This window comes from Sus scrofa, chromosome X (assembly GCF_054392235.1).
Source record: "Sus scrofa isolate SSC_HxYL_T2T_F1_AM1 chromosome X, Sscrofa_HxYL_maternal_Yorkshire_Landrace_v2.0, whole genome shotgun sequence".
Lineage (NCBI taxonomy): Eukaryota > Metazoa > Chordata > Mammalia > Artiodactyla > Suidae > Sus > Sus scrofa.
In genome coordinates this window covers 98,547,608-98,569,422 of record NC_139401.1, presented here as the reverse complement: position 1 = coordinate 98,569,422, position 21,815 = coordinate 98,547,608, and the positions used below count along the sequence as shown (strand labels likewise).

Below are 21,815 nucleotides of genomic sequence, written 5' to 3'. Positions count from 1 at the left end.
CAGAAGAAAACAAAACTGCGTATCCTAAAATAAATTTCAAAACCTCATATCCTAAAATAAATTCCATGTAGATTAAAAACTTAAAATACAAAAAAAGAAAACCACGGAAAATATGAAAAGGCTGTTTAAGGAGGAGAGACCTTCCTCCACAAACCAGAAAAAGCAAAAGACATGTAGGAAAATAAAGATAAATGACAAACCAGGCAAAAAATCACAACACATGTGACAGATAAATGGTTAACATTACTAATAAAATAATACAATATTGGATATCTCCAATATTAATAATTAACCTTTTATCTGTCATATATATATATATATATATCCATCTTTTTTCTCACCTAACCAACATTTTGATTCTTGTGGGGTTTTCGTTCTCTTTTTTGGCCACACCTGTGGCATATGGAAGTTCCTGGGCCAGGGATCTAATGTGAGCTGGAGCTGCAACCTACACCACAGCTGCGGCAACATCAGATCCTTAACCCACTGCACTGGGCCAGGGATCAAACCTGCGCCACTGCAGAGACAATGCCGCATCCTTAACCCACTGCACCACAGTGGGAGCTCCAATTCTCATGTTTTAATTATGACCTATATGTTGATCACACAAGCATAGACTGATTCCCCCTTTAAATTTGTGGTGTCCAGCTTCGGGCAGGTTCTCAATGTTTCCTACTAATCCTGTATTTGTAGGATTCTCTGAACAGCTCTCTCCACCTCTGCACAGTGGCTCATTCAAATCTCTATCATCCTCAAAGCTCCAAGCCCACAGCCTCCCTTCTCAATCATAGTAAAATCATACCAAATGATTTTACTTCCTCCTTCACAAAGAAATAGAACACATCCCAGAGAATTCCTTCGATTTCCCACAACAAACCAGTACACAAACATACCTGCATCCTCAACCATTCTGCCCTCCTTCTCTAGCATGACAAAAAAGTGACATCTCTCTTCCTCTACAAAGTTCATCCCTCTACTTGTGCTCTGCATTCCATCCTCTCTGCCCTCCTGGGGTCCTCGGTCAATCTTCCCTTCTCTCTTCATCACTCGGCCTCTCCCTGTCAACTGGTTCTTTCCCGATGGCATTTAAGTCTCTCCTATGGTCAAAGAGAAATCATCCATTTGCTTCTTCTGGAAATATGCTCTTCCCTTGGCTTCCATGACACGAATTCTCCTCGTTTTCCTTCTGATCACTCCAACTCCTTGGCCTGGCCCTCAAATGCTAATATTCCAAGAATTCTATCACTCTCAGTCTTATGGGATTGCATCCATTTCTAAGGCCTCAATACCATCTATATGCTAGTGCCTGGCTTAACTTTTTTTTTTAAAGAGCTTTATCGAGATATAATTTACATACCATAAAATTCATCTATTTTAAGTGGAGAATTCAAAAGATTTCTTCCAGTTTTATATAGATTATTAGATTTCTTCCACTATAGTTTTTTACAAGATACTAAATATAGTTCACTAGGCCATCCATAGGTCCTTGTTGCCTATCTATTTTATATATGGTAGTGTGTATATGTTAATCCCATACTCTTCATTTATCCCTCCCCCCCACTTTCCCCTTTGATAATCATAAGTTTGTTTTCTATGTCTTTGAGTCTGTTTCTGTTTTGTATATAGATTCATTTGTATTATTTTTTAGATTCCACATGAAAGTGACATCGCATAACATTTGTCTTTCTCTGTCTGACATACTTCACTTAGTATGATATTCTCTAGGCCCATCCATGTTGCTGAAAAATGGTGATATTTCATTCTTTTTTATGGCTGAGTAATATTCCATTGTGTATATACCACATCTTCTTTATCCTTTCATCTGTCAATGGACACTTAGGTTGCTGCCATGTCATGGATATTGTAAATAGTGCTGCTAAAGAATTCAATGATTGTTTAAATTAATTTACAGAATTGTGCAACAATTACCACAGTCCGATTTCAGAATAATTATGTTATCCCCAAAAGATTCCTATTTGCCTTACTTATCTCTCTCTCTATCCTAAATCTCTTTCCTGAAATTTAGACCCATATATCTAAGTGCTTATTGGAGATTTAAATTTGTATAACCATAGGCACCACAAAATGCTTCCAACTGTTTCCAAAAGTGAACTCATCCTCTTCCCCTCTCTTTTCAATTAAATCTGATTCTTCTCTAATATTCCCTAAATGAATGCGTGGCACCACTGGTCCCTCAGAAATCCTGGGCATTGTTCTTAACTTATCTTTCTCATCCCCCACATCCAATTGATCTTTAAATCCCATATATTTTATCTCCTAAATATAATTCAAATCTATCCCTTTCTGTCCTTCATTATTACTTCACTAGTCCTGTCCACTAGAATCTCTTCCTTAAATTAATCTATCCAAGAGTTCCTGTTGTGGCTCAGCAGTAATGAACTCGACTAGTATCCATGAGGATGCGGGTCCGATCGCTGGCCTCGCTCAGTGGGTTAAGGATCCATTGTTGCCGTGAGCTATGGTGTAGGTCACAGATGCGGCTAGGATCTGGCATTGCTGTGGCTGTGGTGTAGGCCAGCAGCTACAACTTCCATTCGACCCCTTGCCTGGGAACTTTCATATGCCATGGGTGCAGCCCTAAAAATTAATTAATTAATTATTTTATCTATCCATCCATCCAACAAATTGGCATTGAATGCCTACTATGTAGGCACTGTGCTATAACAGTCACCTAACTGGTCCCTCTGTCTCTCATCTGTATCTTCCCAATACAAAATGTGTTCTTAATCCAGCTGCCAGGCAGCATAATCTTAAAAAAAAAAAAAAAAAAACCCACACTGCTCCCATGCTTAAAATGGCTTTGTTCTAATTTTCACCTGGCTTCCCTCTGACCTTGGGATGAATTACAAACCTTTTTTTTTTTTTTTGAGAATACCAATAAAAGTTTAATAACATGTATACCTCCTATATGCAAGAGAGAGATTTAGGAAAACCGAGTAACGCCCTGAAATGGCCCAAGCCATCCCCTTAAATACCATCTTCATCCAAAAACAAAAGAAAGGAAGAGTATGGTGGTTGTGCAGACACAAACTTCTTAACATGGCTTTTAAGGTCCTTTGTGATCAGGTCCCTCCTTGCCTCTCTACATCTCTTGTCTCATCACTCCCCTTGGATAAGTCACGTAGTTATCTGAGTTTTTGTATCTTTGGGATGATAATAATGCCTATCTCAGAAGCAGTTGAGAGGATTAAATGAGATAATACATGCAAAGCACTTAGCACAATACCTGGCACATGGTGTCAATAAATGTTAGCTGTGATGCGAGTGATGATAATGTTAGCCTTCTTTGACCTCCCTCTCCTCTGAACACCTCTAGCCTATCACACGATTAAGGACGCAAACCTTTTATTTTGTATTGATTACCATTTTATAATGTTGGTTCTTGTTTCCCCAACTAGACTATAATGTCCTTGAAGACTCGTACCTGCTCTAGTCTCCTGCGGTACTAAGCACAATGCTGAGTGAACAATGGATTTTAATAAACACCTTCCGATAAAGGTTTACCAAGGAAAAAGACACAGATGTTTTACTCTCTAGAAGGGTAGTTACTTAAAAAAAAAAGACCATAGAGTTCCCTGGTGGTTCAGCAGGTTAAGGATCCAGTGTTGTCACTGCTGTGGCTCAGGTCTGATCCCTGGCCCTGGGAACGTCCATACGCTGTGGGTGTGGCCAAAAAAAGACCATAAATAATAAATACCAATAACCTGGGAGCACCATTTACTTTCACCTCCTGAGCTACTGATGTGTCTCTGTGGTAGCAGCTGTATGGCAGGCTAGCAGTAAGCATGGGACTTGGCAGTACTCACTGTAGGTCAGTTTGGGGGTTTTTCTCAAATGGTTTGCTGCCAAAATCCTGTTTTTGACAGAAATGGAGTGTGAAAGCATGAAGATGTTTAATTCTACTTCCTGGCATGCAGACAACATGCAATTTGTCTACTCATCTGTGAGATCCCATTCTTACTTCTTAAAAAAAATGTTCTCTTTGTGCTACCAAAATAATATATATTCTACTTCATTCGAAAGCCAATGGAATCCTCCTAAAATAGTTTGGATTTCTTGGCTGATGACTGAGTGGCAATCAGAATCCCAGAATAGCCCTAGGAGGCTAGAAGATTCAGAACTCTTCAGATGCTAGAACATGCCACAAATTTGGCAAGAATTTCAGTGTATATGCACTATATAGTAAACTGGTACCTTGTGATTGTTTTTCCCCTTCCTTTTCACATACTTTCTCACCATCTACCATGGCCTACCCCAGAGCCACAGCAACGTGGGATCCGAGCCGTGTCTGCAACCTACACCATAGCTCATAGCAACGCCAGATCGTTAACCCACTGAGCAAGGGCAGGGACCGAACCCCCAACCTCATGGTTCCTAGTCGGATTTGTTAACCACTGCACCACGACGGGAACTCCTTCTGGCCTTTTCTAATCCTCTTCATGTTCTGTGCTTCCCCTCCACCTGAGATGTTTCTAAGAAGACATCTTTGTGCACTCATAAGCCTGCCCTTGTGTGCCAGCAGACGACTGCCCATATATAGCTTGGGAGTGGAAAAGCTAAAGGCAGAACTATGTGGTTCTATGTGACATGGACTCCCATTGGTACAATGCAATCTTTTGGCTGAAGTTTTATTGGTTTAGAAATTATTCCATAGCCAATGATTGTCTTGTGCCTTTGATGTTACTAAGGGGAAGTTGGAACAGGTCTGGGCTATGGAGAAGAGGGGGGAAAACTCCTCTGAACACAAGAGATGATGTTTCCAATCAGAAGAAACAAAAGGCACCCTTCTCCAGTTGTTTCCCAGTTCCTTCCCCTATATGGGGAAACATTCCAAGGGTTTGGAAAGAACCCTTTGAGGGAATTTAAAAACAACAACAGCAACAACAAAAAACAGGTCAAAGCAATCCTTGAGACCCAATTTAAACACTGATTCTCTCACTAGACATATGTTCTTCTTTCCATATATATTCTTTTTACAATATGCCCCCTCCGCACACTCATACACGAGATGAACACTCAACCAGCCACCTCTGAGACAGCGATGCATACATAGCATGAGCAAGAGCGCTGAGATGTATGCTCTATAAAGAGCTTATTACCACAAAGAAAGGCATTGCCCAGATACTGTTCCAGATACACACTGTGCCCTTCCCACATGGACACACGGTCACATAACACACCAACCAAGACTGAGATATAGAGACAGACGTCTGTCCTTAACCCAGACCATGGGCACAATAGCCAGCAACTTGCAAAGCCCTGCACATACAGCCACTGATGGATCTGGTTAGCTTTTCCCTTCACTTTTAGTGCAGCATAGTGGTTAAGAGCATGGATTCTCGAGTCCGGCTGGATGCTAACCCTCACTCTGCCAGTCACTCCCTCTGTCACACTGTACATATTATGCACTTGCCCTATGCCTCAGTTGCCCTCTCTGTAAAATGAGAATAATAATAATACTTACCTCCTTGCGTTATTGTGAAGATTAAATGAGCTAATGCATATTAAGCTCTTAAGAGTACTAAGAGTTCCTAGAACTGCTTGAATGGGGTACACATGGATTCAAGATGTGCTTTAGGCGAGAGGAGAGGTAGTGGGAATGGGCTGGGATGTGGAATTCTCTTTCTGTCCTGTGTTAGTAAATAGCTGATTCCCTGGGTGCACCTGCACTTCTCAGTACTCATTCCATCAAGGGGCATAAGCCCACCACTAACAGTCACAACGTATCTGGACCACTACCTAACATCAGACACGAAAATTAACTCGAAATGGATTAAATGCTTGAACATAGGACCTAAAACCATAAAACCCCCAGAAGAAAACGCAGGCAGTAAGCACCTTGACATAGGTGCTTTTTCTGAATCTGACACCAAAAGCAAAAGCAAACAAGTGGATCTACCTCAAACTAAAAAGCTTATGCACAGCAAAGAAAACCATCAACAAAATTAAAAGGCAGTCTACAGAATAGGAGAAAATATTTGCAAATCATATATCTGATAAGGGGTAATATTCCAACTATATAGGGAACTCGTATAACTCAATAGCAAATAAATAAATAAATAAATAAATAAACAAACAATCCTATTTTAAAAAAGCAAAAGATGCGAATAGAGATGTTTCTAAAGAAGACAGACAGATGGCCAACAGGTACATGAAAAGATGCTCAACATCACTAATCATCAGGGAGATGCAAATGAAAACCACAAGAGATACCACCTCACACCTGTCAGAATGGCTCTCATTAAGAAGACAAGTAGGGAGTTCCCACTGTAGCTCAGTGGTAACGAATCCGAGTAGTATCCACGAGGATGCGGTTTGATTCCTGGCCTCACTTGCTCAGTGTGTTAAGTATCCAGCATTGCCATGAGCTGTAGTGTAGGTTCAGACGTGGCCAGGATCCCCTGTTGCTATGGCTGTGGTGTAGGCCAGCAGCTGCGGCTTCAATTTGACCCCTAGCCCAGGAACTTTCATATGCTGCAGGTGCAGTCCTAAAAAAAGCAAACAAGCAAAAAAAAAAAAAAAAAAGAAAAAAAGAAAAACAACAAATCACGAGTGTTGATAATGTGGAAAAAAAAAGGGAAACTGTGCACTTGTGCACTTCTGGTGAGAATGTAAATTGGTACAATCACTATGGAAAACAGTATGGAGGTTCCTCAAAAAACTAAATATAGAATTACCATATGACCCAGCGATTCCACTTCTGGGTATTTACCTGAAGAAAAGGAAAATACTAATTCAAAAAGATACATGCCGAGTTCCCATCGTGGCTCAGTGGTAACATACCCGGCCAGTATCTGTGAGGACTCAGGTTTGACCCCCCGCCTTGCTCAGTGAGTTAAGGATCAGGCATTGCCATGAGCTGTAGTATAGGTCACAGACATGGCTCGGATCCCACGTTGCTGTGGCTGTGGTGTAGACTGGCAGCTGCAGCTCTGATTGACCTTTAGCCTGGGACCCTTCATATATCGCAGGTGCAGCCCTAAAAAAAACAAAAAACAAAAAAGATACACACACCAGCATGTCCACTGTAGCAGTATTTATAATAGCCAAAACATGGAAACAACTTAAGTCCAATGAATGACTGGATAAAGAAGACGTGGTATATATACAATGAAATTCAGCCATAAAAGAGAATGAAAGCTTGCCATTTGTAACAACATGGATGGACCTCGAGGGCATTATGCTAAGTGAATTAAGTCCAACAGAGAAAGACAAATACTGTAGGATCTCTCTTATAAGAGAATCTAAAAAAGAATTTTAATTTAAAAAATAAGCCTCATTGCCTGCCCACCTGCATCTCTCACAAGCGTCCTATCTTAATTAATCTACTTCTCGCCTATCAAAATAAATGAGCTCATAGACATAAGAACAAATTGGTGGTCGCCAGAGGCAGGGGGCTGGGGGTGGTGGTGGAGGGGGAGAGAAATGGATGAGCTGTTTCTATTTTTTTTTATTTAAATAAATTGTGTTTTTTAAAATAACCATATATGGGAGTTCCCGTCGTAGCTCAGTGGTTAACAAATCCGATTAGGAACCATGGGGTTTCAGGTTCAATCCCTGGCCTCGCTCAGTGGGTTAGGGATCTGGTGCTGCCATGAGCTGTGGTGTAGGTCGCAGACACGACTCGGATTCCTCGTTGCTATGGCTCTGGCGTAGGCTGGCAGCTATAGCTCCGATTCGACCCCTAGCCTGGGAACCTCCATATGCCATGGGTGCGGCCCTAGAAAAGACAAAAAGACCAAAAATAACAATAATAAAATAAAATAACCATGTACATACTCTTTTTCTGAGGAAATCTATATATATTTGCAGTCATCATGGTATTACATTTATGAGTTATTCTACGTGTGATAACCTTAAGTACACTTTTGAGGGTAAAACTTTACTGCCAAACTCTTTCACAACAGTTCAGAAAACCTGTGTCACATGGACGCTGCTTCTACCTTGCAGCCCAGTCGTGCCCTTGGAGGACCCAGCAAGGCAGTCTGAGGAAGGACGTGCGGGTCCCACAGTAAACTGACTCTATGACTGAGGTCAGTACCGATACCTGGAGTTGCCCACTGTGTCTGCATCCCTTACTTGGGTCTCACGACACAAACATAATCTGAGCAATAAGTGCCTTAACAGTGGGTACTACGGCTTCCTTCTCTCTACCAACTCTGGCAGAGGTTCTCCCTCTGCTTCCTACCCCCATTGAGAGCTCTTAGGACAAAGAGCTGCTCTGGGCTATCAAATATAGGACCATAAGAGGCTTACCATGGAGTCAGGAATGCCAAGCCCCCAAACAGATCATCTGTTCTTCTGGAGCTGTTTAATGAAGGGAGAAAATCAGTGGGCATCCTAAGCCGGCTCCTTTCTATCTGAACACAGATGAATCTCTGGTAAGTAAACAAATAGTGTCTTCAGTTGGCTGCATAGTGCAGTGAAAAGGACATGGACTTTGGACTCTGAGAGATGCAGGACTGAGCCCAAGCTTTTACTCTATGTGTGACCTTGAGGAAGTCATCTAATTTCTCTCCCTCTCAGATTCCTCAAGTGGAAAATAGGGATATCACCAACATTACCACAGGGCTGTCATAAACACTAAGATTAGAAAAAAGAATGGGGGAGTTCCCATTGTGGTACTGTGGAAACGAATCTGACTAGGAACCATGAGGTTGCAGGTTCGATCCCTGGCCTCGCTCACTGGGTTAAGGATCCCGTGTTGTCGTGAACTGTGGTGTAGGTTGCAGATGTGGGTCGGATCTGATGTTGCTATGGCTGTGGTGTAGGCCGGTGGCTACAGCTCCGATTAGACCCCTAGCCTGAACCCCCATATGCCGAGGGTGTGGCCCTAAAAAGGACAAAAGACAAAAAAAAAAAAAAAGAAAGAAAAGAAAAGAAACAAGAATGCCTGTAGCACAAAGCCCAGCACATAGGATTTAAATATGGGTCTCGGAGTTCCCGTCGTGATGCAGCAGAAACTAATCCGACTAGGAACCATGAGGTTTCGAGTTCGATCCCTGGCCTTGCTCAGTGGGTTAAGGATCTGGCGTTGCTGTGAGCTATGGTGTAGATCGCAGATGCAGCTCAAATGTGACATTGCTGTGGCTGTGGGGTAGGCTGGCAGCTATAGCTCCGATTAGACCCCTAGCCTGGGAACCTCCATATACCGAGGGTGCGGCCCTAAAAAGACGAAAGACCAAAAAAAAAAAAAATCAATAAATATGAGTCTTTCCCACTCCCAATGCCTGCTTACTGTATCACAATGCTGGACTCTTCCAGACAGAGACAGAAAGGGCATTTCAAGGGCTGCGTGCATGTCTTACCGTGGTGGGGGTTGTTTTCGTTTTAGGGTTTTTGGAGGTCTTTGTTTTGATTTATTTGCTTAAGTTTTTGCTTGCATCAATGGCAAGAGAGACTGGAGGTGGGGTGGAACTGGAAACATTTAAAGGAATAGGGTAGGTTTGATAGGGCTTTAACGTGAATTATTAGCACTCCAAGAGCATACTGGAAATGGGGAACTTGGGTGGATTGTGCAAAGACTACAGCAAGCAGAAGGGTCCAAAATTAGACAAGTGTTCTGGTCATTTAGTGAATAACCTGGAATTTGAATACTGAGAAATGGGAACTGGAGGAAGAAGGCAGCAGATGGGAAATGGGGCTATAAAATGAGCTTCACTGCACCAAAAAAAGCACAGAAACAGAACAAGACTGTATGCCTATAGGAACTGTTTTGACTATGAAACCATGGCCACACCAGAAACTTTTTTTTGTCTTTTTTTTAGTTGGCTTTTTTTGATCTTTTTTTTTTTTTTTAGGATACACCAGAAGCTTTTATGTTGTATGGATGTCAGGGAGGAGGAGCGGGAAAACACTGTTAACCCCAACTCATTTCATCCTTATAACCCCGTTGTGTGTCCGTACCCTCCAGATGTTTCAAATGCAGCCTTTAATGTCCTCGAACATTTTCTTTCTCTGGAATATAGCAAGAATGGTCACAAAGTATTTCTGAAAAAGAACTGAACACATTGGGTGTCGAAAAAATTATAAAGCATTTTCTTTTCTAGGATAAAAACCGGTTATGCCCACACCTCAGCGTGTCCAGTTGATTTAGGTTTTTCATCTGTGTTAAATATCAATTGCCATAAAGTTAATAGGATTGAATATAATACTCTGAATTAGTCATTTCAGTAGCATAAATGAATAGACTGTCTACGTCACTATACACTTACTTCCCATTGTTCAGTAAAACCATTCTCTCCACCTATAAGTCCTCATTGGTTTCAAAATAGCTATTTCATTCTCACAAAGTGCTGGTGGCCCCAGCCCTCCTCGGCAGCTTAATATTAAGTCTGCTCCTCTTGCTCTTCCATCTCCTGCAAAATACTCACTGAATAGCTTGGCTAATAAACATTTTACAATACCAAATAAATTTTTTTTAATTTTTTTTTATTTTTATGGCCGCACCCACAACACATGGAAGTTCCCAGGCTAGGGGTCGAATCCAAGCTACAGCAGCCGGCCTGTGACACAGCCAGAGCAACTCGGAATCTGAGCCACGTCTTCGACCTACACCACAGCTCACAGCAACGCTGGATCCTCAACCCACCAAGTGAGGCCAGGGATCTAACCCGCATCCTCATGGATACTAGTCAGGTTCATTACCACTAAGCCACAATGGGAACTCCCCCAAATAAATACTGAATCACTATGTTGTACATCTGGAACTAACCTAGTGTTGTATGTCAATTACACTTCAATTAAAAAAAAAAATCCCCCAAACTCTCAGTTACGAAAACCACTAGAGATGAAAGCATCTGTCTCCCTCCCAAAACTTTTCTTTTGCCTTTGCTTAGCGGCAGTAATCAAGAGGAATTTGGGCAGGATAATTGGCAAGTTTACTTAAGTACCAATGTAAAGAATGCCTTAGATAGTCTTGCAGAAGGGCAATGAACTTTTCCATACTAAATAAAACATGTTTGATCCGGTAACTGAAAACCAGCAGCTTATTGAGCATAATACCCCCTTTCAGGGTACCACCTTTGCACGGCTATTGGTGGGTGATTAAATAGGGCCACTTGGCTGAGATTTCCAACATTTTCAGTGCTGCAATTTCATTACCATTCCCCCTTCCCAAGGAACGTTCTAGTTCATGTGTTAAATTTGAAATTGATTGGGAACCCTGGAGAAGGGCTGTCTTCTCCACCCTCAGAAATAACGATAATCTTCTAGAAGTCCCGAGGTCAGGGCTAGCGATCTCTGGCAAGGGTATGGTGCCCGCAAATACTACCAGTAGTACGAGTACTATTAATACTAACAACTGCTCCTACGATTACTCCTACTCCTGTCACCACCACTACCATTACTGCTACTGCTCCTACCATTGATTGAGCTTCGACTATCCGCCCGTTACAGCAGCAAGCATTTTACGTGCACTGCCCTTCCCTTCGAAATGTAAGTAGCCTGAGTTTCATACGTGATGAAACGGACGCTCAGAGAAGTGATTTTTGTCCAAGGTCACACAGCTAGCACACCCGACGCCAAAGCCACCACATCACACGGCATCTCAGAACCTACACACTTCTTTCTAGGAGAGGGGAGTTGTAGAAACGGAAGCTTGGAAGCTGCGCAGGGGGGCCTAGGATTGGAGAGGTGGCTGGAAGCCAAGGCAGGATGGGAAATGAAGCACGTGTGGTCAGAGTCAGGGGATCTAGTGAGTCCTGGAGTTAGTTACCCAGTCACACAATAAACAACTGGAGTATTGTACGAGTACGTCTGTGAGTCTGATTGTTTTGTACTTCAAAAGGATAATTACCACTCTATTTCTCTCCTTACTTTCATGATCAAACTTCTCACGGCATGCGTTTCCTTAAAACTACTTTCTCTTTGACCTCTCGCTCTTCTAGCCTCACCTTTCCACTGAACCTTTGTTCTCAAAGGTCACTAACGATATCTTCCTGTATAACGTGCTGTTCGAATGGATTCTTTCAAAATTTCCCTACCTTGAAGGCCTCTCTTCCTTTGCTATTTAGAGCCTCTGTTTTGTTCGTTTTCCTTCTCCCTTCTGCTCTTTCTGTTCCTCTTTTGCTTTCCTCCAGAATTCACACCCATATATCACTCCCCTTACTCATCATTACAAGCCATCCTCACAATGGGTGAATAACGAGAGCTAGCCAAATGACGTGTACCTTGGCCTTGCAAAGCAATATAATGGCGGTGGTTGGGGCACAGGTTCTGGAGCTCAAGTGCCTGGATTCCAGTCCCCTCTCTGTTACCTACTAGCAGCCTGACCTTGGCAAATCACTTCCATGTCTCTGTATCTCAGTGTCTTATCTGTAAAGCAAGAATAATAACAGTGTTTATTTACCTCATAGAGCTGTTGTGAGGATGAAATGAGTTAATACCTATAAAACATCACAGGAAATCTTCATTAAGTGTTACTTACTATCACAGTCCGTATAGAGGCAGTACCTAAAATGCTGGAAATGAGGAAGACAAACACCATATGATATCACTTATATCTAGAATCTACTATCTGGCACAAAGGAACCTTTCCACAAAAGAGAAACTCATGGACTTGGAGAAAGACTTGTGGTTGTCAAGAGGGAGGGGGAGGGAGTGGGATGGTCTGGGAGTCTGGGGTTAATAGATACAAACTATTGCCTTTGGAATGGATAAGCAATGGGATCCTGCTATATAGCACTGGGAACTATGTCTAGTCACTTATGATGGAGCATGATCATGTGAGAAAATAGAATGCATACATGTATGGGTAACTGGGTCACCATGCTGTACAGTAGGAAATTGACAGAACACTGTAAACCAACTATAATGGAAAAAATAAAAATCATTAATGAAAACAATAAAATGCTGGTTATTGCTACAAATGAATGAGTTCCTTCTGACATTTAATTTTTTAAACACACGCTGCCCCGCAGTTATCTCATAAGAAGCTCCATAGTCTTTCCATTTATTTTTGCAAAGTCCGTTTGTGGTTGTATTCAGAGTGACGAACAATTGGATGGATGTGCCCTGGGTTTTCTTCTCATTCTCCACATTCTTCGTGGCTTTCAGTGCTCCTTAGATGACTCCCAAGTCTTTATCCCTTTCCCAGACCTCTCTCCTGACCTTCAGATCCAGCTAGCTGGCCACTAGGCATTTCCTCCTTGACCCTCTGACCCACAGCACAACAAATCTCCCATGTCCCAAAAGAACGCTGTCTGTATCTCCTAACCTAGTGAAAGGCAACACATCCGTCCAGTTACCCAAGCCAGAACCCTATGGATCATCATCCTACTATTTATTTTCTCACCCCTCCACCCCTTGCATCTAACTGATCACCCCATAATATTGATTCCATCTCCTCCAAGTGTGTTTTGCACTTATCCCCCCTTCCCTAGCCCTACTGCTACTGCCTTAGGTTAGGCCTTCATCTCTCCTTGTTATCAGTAAAAGCCACCTAACTGGTCTCTTCGCCTTCAGGTGTGACCCTTGACCCTTGTTCCATCCTGCACACTACAGCCAGAGCAATCCTGAAATGAAGACTTCATCCAGTCATTCACCTGCTTTATATCCTTCCATGGGTCCCCAGGGACTTCGGGATAAAGTCCAACACCGATCCCTGGCATATGAGGCCCTGGCTACTTCATATGCACCTCTTGCAATGATTCTCACATGTCACATTCCAGCTGAACCAAGCTTCTGGTGGTTCCCTGAACACCTCGAGGCTGTTTCCCCTTCTGTGTCCTCCCATATGTTCCCCTTCTCTCTCTTTTCTCATTTTTTCTTGGCAGAATTCTACTCTTGGTTCAAGATAACTTGATTTTTATTTCCATTCTGCAGTCTTTCCTAAGCCTCTGAGGCAATTAGGTGTTTCTTTCTCTGTGCTAGCTTGTCATCTTGCACTTACCTTCATTACAATAATTATATTTGTATTAGATTTGACATTTTACCTGTCAGGCAAGTTTCTTGAGGGCAGAGACCATTTCCTATTTATCTCCATATACCCAGTGTATAGCCAGGTACCATTTTGCTCGTACGACCTGCTCATTGCCCCCTCTGTAAATACCTCTGCTCTCTGTCTCAGCACAGGGAGGAATTTATTTTTCCCCTTTCGACGTCTGGCTAAATTGAATTTTTCCATTAAATGTTCCCTGATTACACTTACTTCACTCTAATCACTCCTTCACTGTATCATGTCCTCAGGGCTTGCAGAAGAGTCCTCCAACGAGCATATTTGTGCTTTCATGATTTAGATTCTATTATATTTTCTAGCTCAACCACTCTAAATCATGTAAGGATCATCTGCTGAAATCATCCAGAGCAGTGTTTTTTTTTTGTTTGTTTGTTTGTTTTGGGGTTTTTTGGGGTTTTTTTTGTTTTTGTTTTTTGGGGTTTTTGGGGGGGGGGGTTGTTTTTTTTTTTTTTTGCTTTTTAGGGCCATACCTTCAGCATATGTAAGTTCCCAGGCTAGGGGTCGAATCGGAGCTGCAGCTGCTGGCCTACATACACCACAGCCACAGCAATGCCAGATTTGAGCCACATCTGTGACCGACCCCACAGCTCATGGTAACGCCAGATCCTTAACTCACTGAGTGGGGCCAGGGATTGAACCCGTGTCCTCATGGATGCTAGTTGGGTTCGATTCTACTGAGCCACAACGAGAACTCCTAAACTAATTTCTCTTAAAACGTCTATTTTTATGTGGGGAGAAGCAGTCAGACATCGACTCTTGCTCTTCCCCAAACAAACACCCTTTCAAGGAGCAAAAGGAACAGAAAGGGGAGAACACCAAGCCACCTAGAGTTTGAACCCTAAGAGGAAGACTTCTGAAAGTTACCGGAGCTAAGACCTGGTGGCAAGACAGGAAGCTGAAATCCCACAAACCAAGGGAAGCCGTTCCCTCTCTGCCAGCTCCTCTCTTTGCTTTTTTCTTCCTCTTAAAGCTAAAGAGCTGTGCCACCCAGCCCCTTCAAAGGCTTGAGAAGAGCCAGAAGGAAATCAATCTGCCCATGGAGCTTCTGGGATGGATTAGCCCATTGTCCCACAGCACTTCTGGAGGAGAGGAAAGCAGATGGCACACAACATATCCAGGCAGGTGCTTTACTATGCCCGGTGCCCTAAAAGTTAACGATACAACGATAGAAGTAAACACGGAAGGGCTATGCTACATGCATCTGTGCTCCCTGTCCTGCACGCTCCTCTCTCTCTCTCTCACTAGATCCTGGGTTGTCCCCAGCCAGCCTAAAAGCTCCTAGAGGTCATCAACAAGGTTATGTGTCTCCTGTCGCCTGCACATGACCTACCACACTGGGTACACGGTGTTTGCTCAAGAAATGTTGACTGACCGGTTGCTGGGGATTTAACCATTTCTCCTCCCCTCAATATTTTCAGGAACGCTTATTTATTCACAAAACCATGCAGTCTTGGAAGCCAAGAGGAAATATTCATCTGTTGGTATATATTGTCCCTTGGCTATGCATTAAACAGAGATTTCCTTTGGAAATGTAAACAAAGGATGCCTGATGAGGCAGGATAAAGAGCTATATATAGAGATCAAGTGGCCAGAGCAGCAAGGTCAGAGCGTGCCCTTCCTTAACCCGATTAAAGGAGTCCCGGGTCTGCCTCTCCCTCCTTCCCATATTCTCCAGCCTCGCCAGAAAATATTTTCCAACTGCCGAGCCACTGAATTCGGAAAGCTGGGCAGCGACGACGTTACCAAAGCACGCAGCTAACAAATCTGTGGCGATCCTAATCTCTGTTTCTGTAATAATAGGAAGAGTGCAGCTTTGTTTACTTTCTGAGGAGAATAGAGAACAGGGAGAAAGAACCAGGAGAGGGAGGTGGTATTTATGGCTCTTTTATGAAAAGTCAATCTGTGACAAAAACATTTGCAGACAATCAGGAAGGGGAACAGGTTTGGCAGGAAAATAGCCTATTCCAGTTTTCTCAGAACTGCCTTAGCTGGTATCCTCCACCCCCGCCCGATGTGAAATGCCTGGTTTATACTGTGAAGATAGTCCTTCCCCGGAGACAAATCTGGATTAGACAAAACGAAAAAAAAAAAAATTCACATCACCCTTCAGGGTCTGGCTCTCGAGACAGACAGTATCCTACGATGTATTTCATTTTATAAAGTATTTATAAGCATTTATGAAGTCTCAAATTCCTTCCTGAACTGCATTTCTACTCCCGGGGCTTGTCCTGAAGCCTTCTGGACACACAGGCTCTGTGCTGAATGAGCATAATAAGTACCCTGGACTCACCCTATTATTATGGGGGAAGTTAGGGCACATCCTTAACCTTTCAGAAGGGATGATGTCATAGAGCACAGCCGTGGTTTTCCATAAACCCTCCTGTAGGGTCAATGTCAAAGACAGAATCCGAAACAGAATAGACCATGGAACTAACTCCCAGAATGTACTCTCACCCTTGCCTCTTGCCATGTAAGGCAGTCTCTCAAGATTCTTTCCCAATTCTCAGTTCACATTTTTATTCTATTGTCTGTACTTCTTGCACAAGCGTATCCACATCGGGGTGAATTTTTATAGCGTGGGAGTCCTCCCAGGGTAAGTAGCGTGTCTGTGCCATTTTCTTTGTACCCGGTACAATGCTCGGCTGCATAAATAAGTATGAATAAAAGGTGACCTTTGGAGAGTTCCTGTCGTGGCGAAGTGGAAACAAATCTGACTAGCATCCATGAGGATGCGGGATGGATCCCTGGCCTCGCTCAGTGGGTTAAGGATCTGGCGTTGCCGTGAGCTGTGGTCGCAGCTCACAGGTCGCAGACAAAGCTCGAATCTGGCGTTGCCTTGGCTGTGGTGTAGGCCGGCGGCTACAGCTCTGATTCGACCCCTAGCCTGGGAACCTCCATCTGCCGCAGGTGTGGCCCTAAAAAGACAAAAGACAAAAGACAAAAAAAAAAAAGTGACCTTTTGTAGGCCAGAGCAGACAGTGGCCAAGGATTTAATAAGCACCCTTAAGGGAGCCTCTTAAATCCATCCTTCACTGGTTGTCACTGGGCTGCTCGTCCCCCTTATTTTGCCTACATTTGGCAGCACTGGTGGCATCTCCTGAAGGCTCAAGCATGAACTTCCAAAAGGCATGAAGGCATTGCCTCTAACCTAGAGGGCATGAACGAGTCCTCCTCCGGTGACACAATGATGCACTGTTTTATGAGGCTACCTTGCCACCTGAAAAGAGTAGGACCCTGAATTATAAAGCTTTGATTGGTGCATTGGGCTGGGGAAGGTTGGAACAGGGCTATGTCTGGGTGAGACTGGCCAGAGTGATAAGCTTCCGGGGGAGGGTGGGATGACGAGATGTTAGGGAGGTCCTAAAGTGAATAGGCAATGAAAATAAGCTGCTTACTTTGCTAATTTGACTACAACTTGCTGTCTCCTTAATGCAGTCTTTTTGATGAGAATGAGAAAGCGATGATTATACTTTCTAACCACGTTTTATTCACTCTGAGCTGTTACCCCACCCTCAATCATGCAAATTCTAAACCAAGGGATTCCTTATCTTGTCTCCTGCTCACAATACCTCCTTGTCTCTTTACCAGTGTGGGTTTCTTATACTGTAATCTAACAGCATAATCAGAAGCTTTGATAGAGTGCAACATAAAGAGATTCTGATTAGCTGAAAACCACTCTAAAATGCCTTCTGTATTGTTTCTGTCCTCTTGGAAAGGAGGAGACCGATGAGAAAAAGAAAAGAATAAAGAAAGTAACCATTTACAGAATTACGACTTGAGAAATGTGGAAGAGAGGCTGAAGGTCATGTATTCAGTTCAATCCCTCATTTTATACGTAAGGACACTGAACTGGAGAGGCTAAAGGACTCACTCAGGTTCGTACTATGAGCTAATGACAGAGTCAAGTATAGAACCCAGTTTTCCAACTTACATTCCATGATTCTTTCTTTCCATCCCTTAAGCTTCTTCTTAAATTCTCCACCCCATTCCACAATCTCGCACCTGAGTTTAACCAGCATCCTGTGTACCCTACATATAGCACCACTCGCTTCCACAAACGGAGCGCCCAGCGGGGATCCAATTGCAATCATATGCTCATCAAACACGTACACTCTACTTTAAGAAACCTAATACTGGAGTTCCCATCGTGGCGCAGTGGAAACGAATCCGACTAGGAACCATGAGGTTGCGGGTTCAATCCCTGGCCTTGCTCAGTGGGTTAAGGATCAGGCATTGCCATGAGCTGAGGTGTGGGTCGCAGATGCTGCTCGGATCTGGTGTTGCTGTGGCTGTGGTGTAGGCCAGCGGCTACAGCTCCGATTGGACCCCTAGCCTGGGAACCTCCATATGCTGCAGGTGCAGCCCTAAAAACCAAAAAAGAAACAAACAAACAAAACAAAAAAACCCCAAAAAAACAAAAAACAAAACCATACTTTAAGATGTCCAAACAATCAGGAGCGGTTACTTCTATAAGAAGATTCTGGGAGTTCCCGTCGTGGCACAGTGGTTAACGAATCCGACTAGGAACCATGAGGGTGCGGGTATGGTCCCTGCCCTTGCTCAGTGGGTTAATGATCCGGCGTTGCTGTGAGCTGTGGTGTAGGTTGCAGATGCGGCTCGGATCCTGAGTTGCTGTGGCTCTGGCGTATGCCGGTGGCTACAGCTCCAATTCGACCCCTAGCCTGGGAACCTCCATATGCCACGGGAGCGGCCCAAGAAATAGCAAAAAGACAAAAAAAAAAAAAAAAAAAGAAGATTCTGGAGTTCCTGTCGTGGCGCAGTGGTTAACGAATCTGACTAGGAACCATGAGGGTGCGGGTATGGTCCCTGCCCTTGCTCAGCGGGTTAACGATCCGGCGTTGCTGTGAGCTGTGGTGTAGGTCGCAGAAGTGGCTCGGATCTTGCGTTGCTGTGGCTCTGGCGTAGGCCGGCGGCTACAGCTCCGATTCAACCCCTAGCCTGGGAACCTCCATATGCCACTGGAGCGGCCTAAGAAATGGCAAAAAGACAAAAAAAAAAAAAAAAAAAAAAAAAGAAGATTCTTTGCCTTACAAGAAGATTCCCCACACTCTCTTACATAGGAATACCCAGGGGGTAGGGGATTAAAAGGTGAGATTTTCATAAAATCCTACTTTATTACTTCAAATAAAATTAACCTGAAGCATTACATTTTCTGTCACACAAGATTAGAACTAGACTGTCCGGTTGTAAATAGAATGAAGACACATTTTTATCCAATCACTGGCCATGAGGAGTCCTACAATATTTTACCCAGCCCTGTTTATACTTTAAGCCCTGCCATTGCCTCTCCAACAAAATCAACACAAAACCAAAGGCTATGGCTGACGTCTCGTGCGCTTAAGAAAAAAGAGAGAGATGACATCTTTCTTTTATTGGGTCCATTATGAAGAGGTCAACTCCTCTTATAAGCTCTGCTCTGAGATTTTCCGTAGAAAACAACTGTTGACAACCTTATAGTTGCACAACACTGGATAATTCACAGGCACCTTCAACACAGACGTCATTTGTCGATGATAAGAATAAGTGGAAAGGATGACTGAGGACCAGGTAAGGTGGATGGGGAAGAAGAGAGAAGAGGCAGAGAAGCAGTTCTGATAATATTTGTACAGAAACAACATTGCACTGAATGAACCTCCCCCTACCCCAAGGACCCAGAATCCCCAACTCCCCTTATTCCCCAGTAATTGCTTGAAGGAGCCACGATTGCCAGTTTGAGGAAAGAAGAAACACACTTCATGTCAGATTCTCATGCCACCTGCTATTACGAAAGGAGAAGGGATGGCCCCCTAGATAGCTCCCCCACCACCACCACCACTACCACTTAAATACTTTTTAAAAACAAGAGCTAATGGTCACTTGTCTTCTGACAAGCCTCATCAAGGAATGAGACACCCCAGAACTATCATTCGGCCCTTTCGCTCCAAATGGCTGAGCTACAGTCTGAGATAGCCTAGGGAAATGCCAGACTTCGAAATGCAAAACTCAAGTCCCCCCGAAAGAATGGCCTGGTCCAGGTCCTCGGAGAGAATGACAAGACTGTCTCGGTTACATACCTCAACCTGTTGGCAGATCTGTATCAGTTTGGCCATTTGATTCTCTAGTTCACTGTTGCGTTTGACCAGGTTGGTGAGATTCATCTCCAGAGTTTGCTGCCAGCGCGGAGAGTGTGAAGCCACAGGGAAACAGGGAAGAGGGAAGAAAAAAGAAGACATGTTCAATCTGAGAGCCAGTATCATGTGGCGTTCCGTCAGTCAGTCAACAAATATTTCAAAGCTTCCTTTTAAAAAAAAAAAAAAAAAATTGTCTTTTAGCCTTTTCTAGGGCCGAGACCACGGCATATGGAGGTTCCCAGGCTAGGGGTCCAATCGGAGCTACAGCCGCCGGCCTACACCACAGCCACAGCAATGCAGGATCCAAGCCACATCTGCGACCTACACCACAGCTCACAGCAATGCCAGATCCTTAACCCACTGAGCAAGGCCAGGGATCGAACCCGCAACCTCATGGTTCCTCGTCGGATTCGTTAACCACTGTGCCACGACAGGAACGCCCAAAGTTTCATTGAGTGGGGGCCAGGCACTGTTCCAGGGGCTAATGAGTAATGCTGTTCATTTATTCCAGACTGTCATCAGTGGGGAAAAGATGACAGTCGTGACTTTGTGGATGCCTACACTAAAGCAACTTTCTGTTTTCTATCATATTTTTAAAACTCTGAAAGTATTTCAGAGTCAGTATCTCATTTTGCCCCCATGGTAATCCTGTCACATAGGAAGAACAGGTTTTATTCTCTCTCCTTTACAGATGAGTAGACTGAGAAAACTGTAATTTATTGAACAATTACCACTTGCCAGACACAATACTAAGCAATGTCATCCATATCTTGTGATAAGCATGACAGCCTATGAAGTAGGTGATATCAGCATTTTACAGATGAGAGAACAGAGCTGCAGAATGGGGGTAAAGGGTTTTGCACAATCCTATAATTAGTATGTGGCCAAACTAGGACTGGAACCCAGGTCTCTAGTCCTCAGACACAGCTTTACTCCAGTTTTCCATGTTTTTTTTTTTTTTTGTCTTTGATGATTACACTTTCTATTGACCAGCGGCTTCCTTCAAAAAAAAAAAAAAAGATGACATTTTTAAGTGTGGAATTCATCAAAATCTAGCATTCTATCTCACGGCTTGCCTTCTTTGATGCTATGAGATAGCCTAGGGAAATGCCAGACTTCGAAATGCAAAGTGTGGCTATATAGAGACAGGACATCCATTGCTTACTATTGTTTACTGGTACATAGAGCCTCGGAGGTAAACATTAGAAGCGCTTTGCAAATCTGTTTATTATAACATAGTTACCATAGTACTAAGGCCTCTTAGAATATTTTCAGTTGAGCAAGCTATTCTCTTCCATTCCTTATGTGGGCAAAACAGAATGCACTTCGCTCTGGATTGATAATGGGCTTTCCCCCCTTCCCCCTTCCCAAGTCTTCAGCTCCGGAGGCTGCTTCTCTTCCAGGACCTACCCCAACATCCGCTCCTCTCTCGCAAAGTCTGTTCCAAATGTAATACCCCAACTTCCTGGCCCTTATTCTGCTAGCTTTCCTTCCCTGGGTCTTGTTCCCTGCTATCTCCATGGTTCCTATGGTTTGCGGTTGTTCAAAGTTCATATTTGGGGTTGGGGGGAGGGGAAGGGGGAGGCCAGGCGAAGTGAAGGGGAGGACACAGAGGACTCATGGACTTGGCCCCTTCCTTCTCTGCTAAGCAGCTGTGGCTCCTTAGTATCCTCGGCCCTGTCCCATGAATCTATCCCAGAGGATGT

At 43.5% G+C, this 21,815-nt stretch overlaps 1 protein-coding gene across 12 annotated transcripts in view; it reads right to left on the bottom strand.

Annotated features, from left to right (window-relative positions):
• The window catches only part of MID2 (midline 2), a 100,433-nt gene that overhangs the window by 48,797 nt on the left and 29,821 nt on the right, over nucleotides 1–21,815 (bottom strand). For 10 of the 12 annotated variants that reach the window (XM_085008133.1, XM_085008137.1, XM_085008138.1 and 7 more), the window contains exon 3: nucleotides 20,053–20,148. In XM_085008133.1, coding sequence (XP_084864259.1) covers nucleotides 20,053–20,148 — 96 coding nt within the window. Of the gene's footprint in view, nucleotides 1–8,277; nucleotides 8,329–12,191; nucleotides 12,337–20,052; nucleotides 20,149–21,815 lie in introns of those variants that run through there. The other 2 variants (XM_085008142.1, XM_085008144.1) reach the window with 2 other exon arrangements.